Source organism: Sinocyclocheilus grahami, unplaced genomic scaffold (genome assembly GCF_001515645.1).
Source record: "Sinocyclocheilus grahami isolate Dianchi unplaced genomic scaffold, SAMN03320097.WGS_v1.1 scaffold100.1, whole genome shotgun sequence".
Taxonomy (NCBI): Eukaryota; Metazoa; Chordata; class Actinopteri; order Cypriniformes; family Cyprinidae; genus Sinocyclocheilus; species Sinocyclocheilus grahami.
In genome coordinates, this window is record NW_015505279.1 from 1,054,354 (window position 1) to 1,057,701 (window position 3,348).

Sequence of the window (3,348 nt, forward strand, 5' to 3'; positions counted from 1 at the left end):
GCAGAGTAAGACACACCTGTCACGTTAATCAACAAAAGGTACATTTGTGAGTTTTGTGTGAAACATTTACAAGACGTTGCATCGCGTCTCCAGCCAGACTTATTAAAGGCTAGAGACGCAGCTGGCGCCGAAGCAAATAAAGGAAGGCTTGGATAGATCTGCGAAAATAAATAAATACATAATACCCATGCCAACAATGAACTAAAGAGAGAATAAGCATTCATACGGAATCCCCAATGAATGGATACTTATAAAATGCATTCACATGAAAGGTTTTATTTAAATAAGTCTGAATCATTATAGTGGCAGAAATGTTCATTCGATTTTCAAAATAAATAATCAAAAACAAAGTAGCCTAGTCCAGAGAAAATACCCTTTTAAATGTGATCATGACTTTAGGACAATCAGTAGCTTGCGAGTGTTTTTCATTAGTGTTTTGTCCATACTATTTAAAACAGTGAGAACCCTATGTGATATCCAATACGAATGACAACATTATTAAATAGACGGACAGACAGACACCAGATTTACAACTTACCATACGCACTAAATATAAAACGAACAAAAAGTCTAAAAAAAAAAAGAAAAAAAGACAGGCGCATGAAACACATTTACGGTGGAAAGGGACAGTTAAGTTCTTTTCAAAAGGCACCGAACAGCTTCAGGTTGTGCTACATGTGCTCTTATACACCCTGCTGCAATATGCACTCCATTAATGTCCACATGAGTTCTCTAGGCTTTGGATAATAGTAGTTCACCGAACAACTGGTTTTAATCCACTGATGTACCACCCATAGAACAAAATAAATAAATACAAAAATAATTATAGCCTATATGTTTGATTCTTTAGTGTCTGCTTGTTGACGACATTGCATGAAAAGAAACAGCGTTGCGCCCAAAACGCACTGGCAATGATCAACGTGGCGAAGGTGAAGAGGTCTCACCATTCATACTGGAAAACAGGCCTAAAAGTCATTTGATGCAAGTTCACATAATGAATTCCCCGGTTTTTGTTCCGAGTCTGTCGAGTCAAAATATGGTCCCGGCGCTGACGGTCGTGTTGTGGTGATGTGGCGGCTGTAGATGGCTCGCAGAGTTCGTGGATGAGTACCAGGTGTAGTTTGTCAGAAATGAAGGGGTAGTCGTGTTCGGGGGGCTGCTGCTCTGGGACAAACCCGTGTTCACAGTGCTCATTCTCTGGCTGTGCGCGAAGTCCCAGGCCGCGCTGAGAGGCGGCGAATGGAGAGGTGGAGACTCGCTGGAGGCCACAAGCAGCTCGGGCGGGATTTCTCCACTTTTCCACAACTTCTTGAACTTGGAACGACGATTCTGAAACCAGATTTTTATCTGAAAAAAAAAAAATAAAAATAACAACAACTCAGCATATGTCAAGCAGCATTATACACATAATGGAACAACACTGCTGAATCATGTTTAACAAAAAAAATTATAATAATTCCAAATTTTATTTTTACATTTTATAACAGTTTTGTTCACTATTTGCTATAAATATTGTAAATAGTCTATTCTTATTCTTATTATTATTGAATACCAATTTGGTTACGTCAGAAATGAATGAGCATCTTATTATATTAAACAAAATCATAATTAAAGCGTATTTGTCGGCAGGTAGTTGTAGAAAGCCTCTATGCGTACCTGTGTTTGCGTGAGGCCCAGAGAAGCGGCTAGCTCAGCTCTCTCCGGCAAGGCCAGGTACTGAGTCTTCTGAAACCTCCTCAGCAGGGCCGCCATCTGGAAACTCGAGTAAATAGTTCGAGGTTTTCTGACTTTCTTTGGCTTTCCATTAACCATTCGAATTGCAGGTTCACTTTCCTCTTTTTCTGGGAGAGAAAACAAACAAACGTGGTTGTGTGAACTGTCTCACGAAAACGAATCTTTTAATGCAATGCAATAATGAAAAACTATATTTCAGGTTTCAGATATTTTATACTGTTATTATTAATTACAATAGCATGCGCAATTAAAAGAATCTCATCGACATAATGACTTATGCATTGCAAGAAACGTTGTTCTTTGCTATTGCTTACTTAACATTAGCATTTTAAGGTCTACGGTGACCACAAGTTACAACGCAAAGTGAGCAAGATACAGATATTTACCAGCATCCGCAGGAGTTGGTGAGGAGCTGGGGCCGAACGTGCCGTAGGGGCCAAACGCGTTGCCGAAGCCCAGCTCATATGATTTGGTGTCGTACTGGACGCTGTTCATGCTGTTGTTCTGGTACTGGTAAGAGCTGATCTGGCCGTATGGAGAGCCTGCGCATAGCCCAGCCTGCTGGTTATTGTTATAGTAGCTGCTGTCGGTAGCGGTGGAGACCGGAAGAGTCGGGGATTCCTGGGATTTGTGCAGACTGTGGTAACTGCTGGAGGTAATCTGGTTTGAATGCATATCTGTACTGAGGCTGTCAAAAACTCCAGTCATGTTTTTCAAAGCTCAAAAATACTTACATGCAAGTCCAACGAATGAGCAAACCCGCAAACCCATAAAAGCTCTTCTAAAGCGCAAAACGAAATGCGGTGTCTGAGTTATGTCGCACTCCACTTCGGAAGCATCCAAACGCAGACGCGACGCAGAACTGTGATCGTCTGTCAGCAGAGATGCGGGAGGACGGACATTTATCGCGCGTCACGGGGGAGGATGAACTTGTGCGCGTGAAGCAGCCAATGAATGCAGGATCCACACAGCTCACACACGCATGCATGCTCATGAAATGTGTGCATTCTGCACGGGGACGGTTAACTACTCTGTGCTACATGAAAACACACTTTGTAGCTTTTTCTTTAATTATACTGACAAACATTTTTACACATAATGCTTGACATGTGATTCAATTAGAACCGTCATGAAACGTGATTCATACTTCACGTAGCCTATAGGTCTATATTCTGAATACTGAATAGGCTTCTTCTGTAAAATAGTATAACTGTTGTTTTATTTTTAAACGCTTTATCCAACACGCACAGTTGGCTGCGTACGCAAATGGTACTGCAAAATGTGCACTTCCATTGTATTTGCTTTCCAGCAGTTACCCGGTTTTGCGCGTTAAAGGTAGCCTATCTCTGCGTAACGCTTCAGATAGGCTACCTTTAACGCGCAAAACCGGGTAACTGCTGGAAAGCAAATACAATGGAAGTGCACATTTTGCAGTGTTTCTTCTTAAAATAGAGAGATTATTTCAACCTAGGAATTAGACTTTTGACTTCAGATTTGTTCAGGTTTTAGACAACACTAAGGAACTGCTCGTTTCAGCATGGTATGTGTGGCATCCTGACCTGCTGCGACACCTGTCGGTGAAAATACCACATTTTTTCTGTGTTTACTGCTGTT

At 41.3% G+C, this 3,348-nt stretch overlaps 1 protein-coding gene across 1 annotated transcript; it reads right to left on the reverse strand.

Annotated features, from left to right (window-relative positions):
• Positions 1–579: 579 nt before the first annotated feature.
• Positions 580–2,445, reverse strand: LOC107588237 (homeobox protein Dlx2a). The gene is made up of 3 exons (XM_016276271.1): positions 2,121–2,445; positions 1,657–1,841; positions 580–1,347 (listed from the first exon to the last, which is right to left on the reverse strand). Exons 1-3 carry the CDS (start codon positions 2,440–2,442, stop codon positions 1,030–1,032), a joined length of 825 nt encoding a protein of 274 aa, XP_016131757.1. The 5' UTR covers positions 2,443–2,445; the 3' UTR covers positions 580–1,029.
• Between the last annotated feature and the right edge of the window lie 903 nt (positions 2,446–3,348).

What these genes read in the sequence shown, in the direction of transcription:
- LOC107588237 (XM_016276271.1), bottom strand. Translation starts at nt 2,442, where the DNA reads ATGACTGGAGTTTTTGACAGCCTCAGTACAGATATGCATTCAAACCAG. An exon ending in ACCAACTCCTGCGGATGCTG is followed by an intron (nt 1,842 to 2,120) that starts GTAAATATCTGT and finishes TTTCTCTCCCAG; the next exon opens with AAAAAGAGGAAAGTGAACCT. An exon ending in TGGGCCTCACGCAAACACAG is followed by an intron (nt 1,348 to 1,656) that starts GTACGCATAGAG and finishes TTTTTTTTTCAG; the next exon opens with ATAAAAATCTGGTTTCAGAA.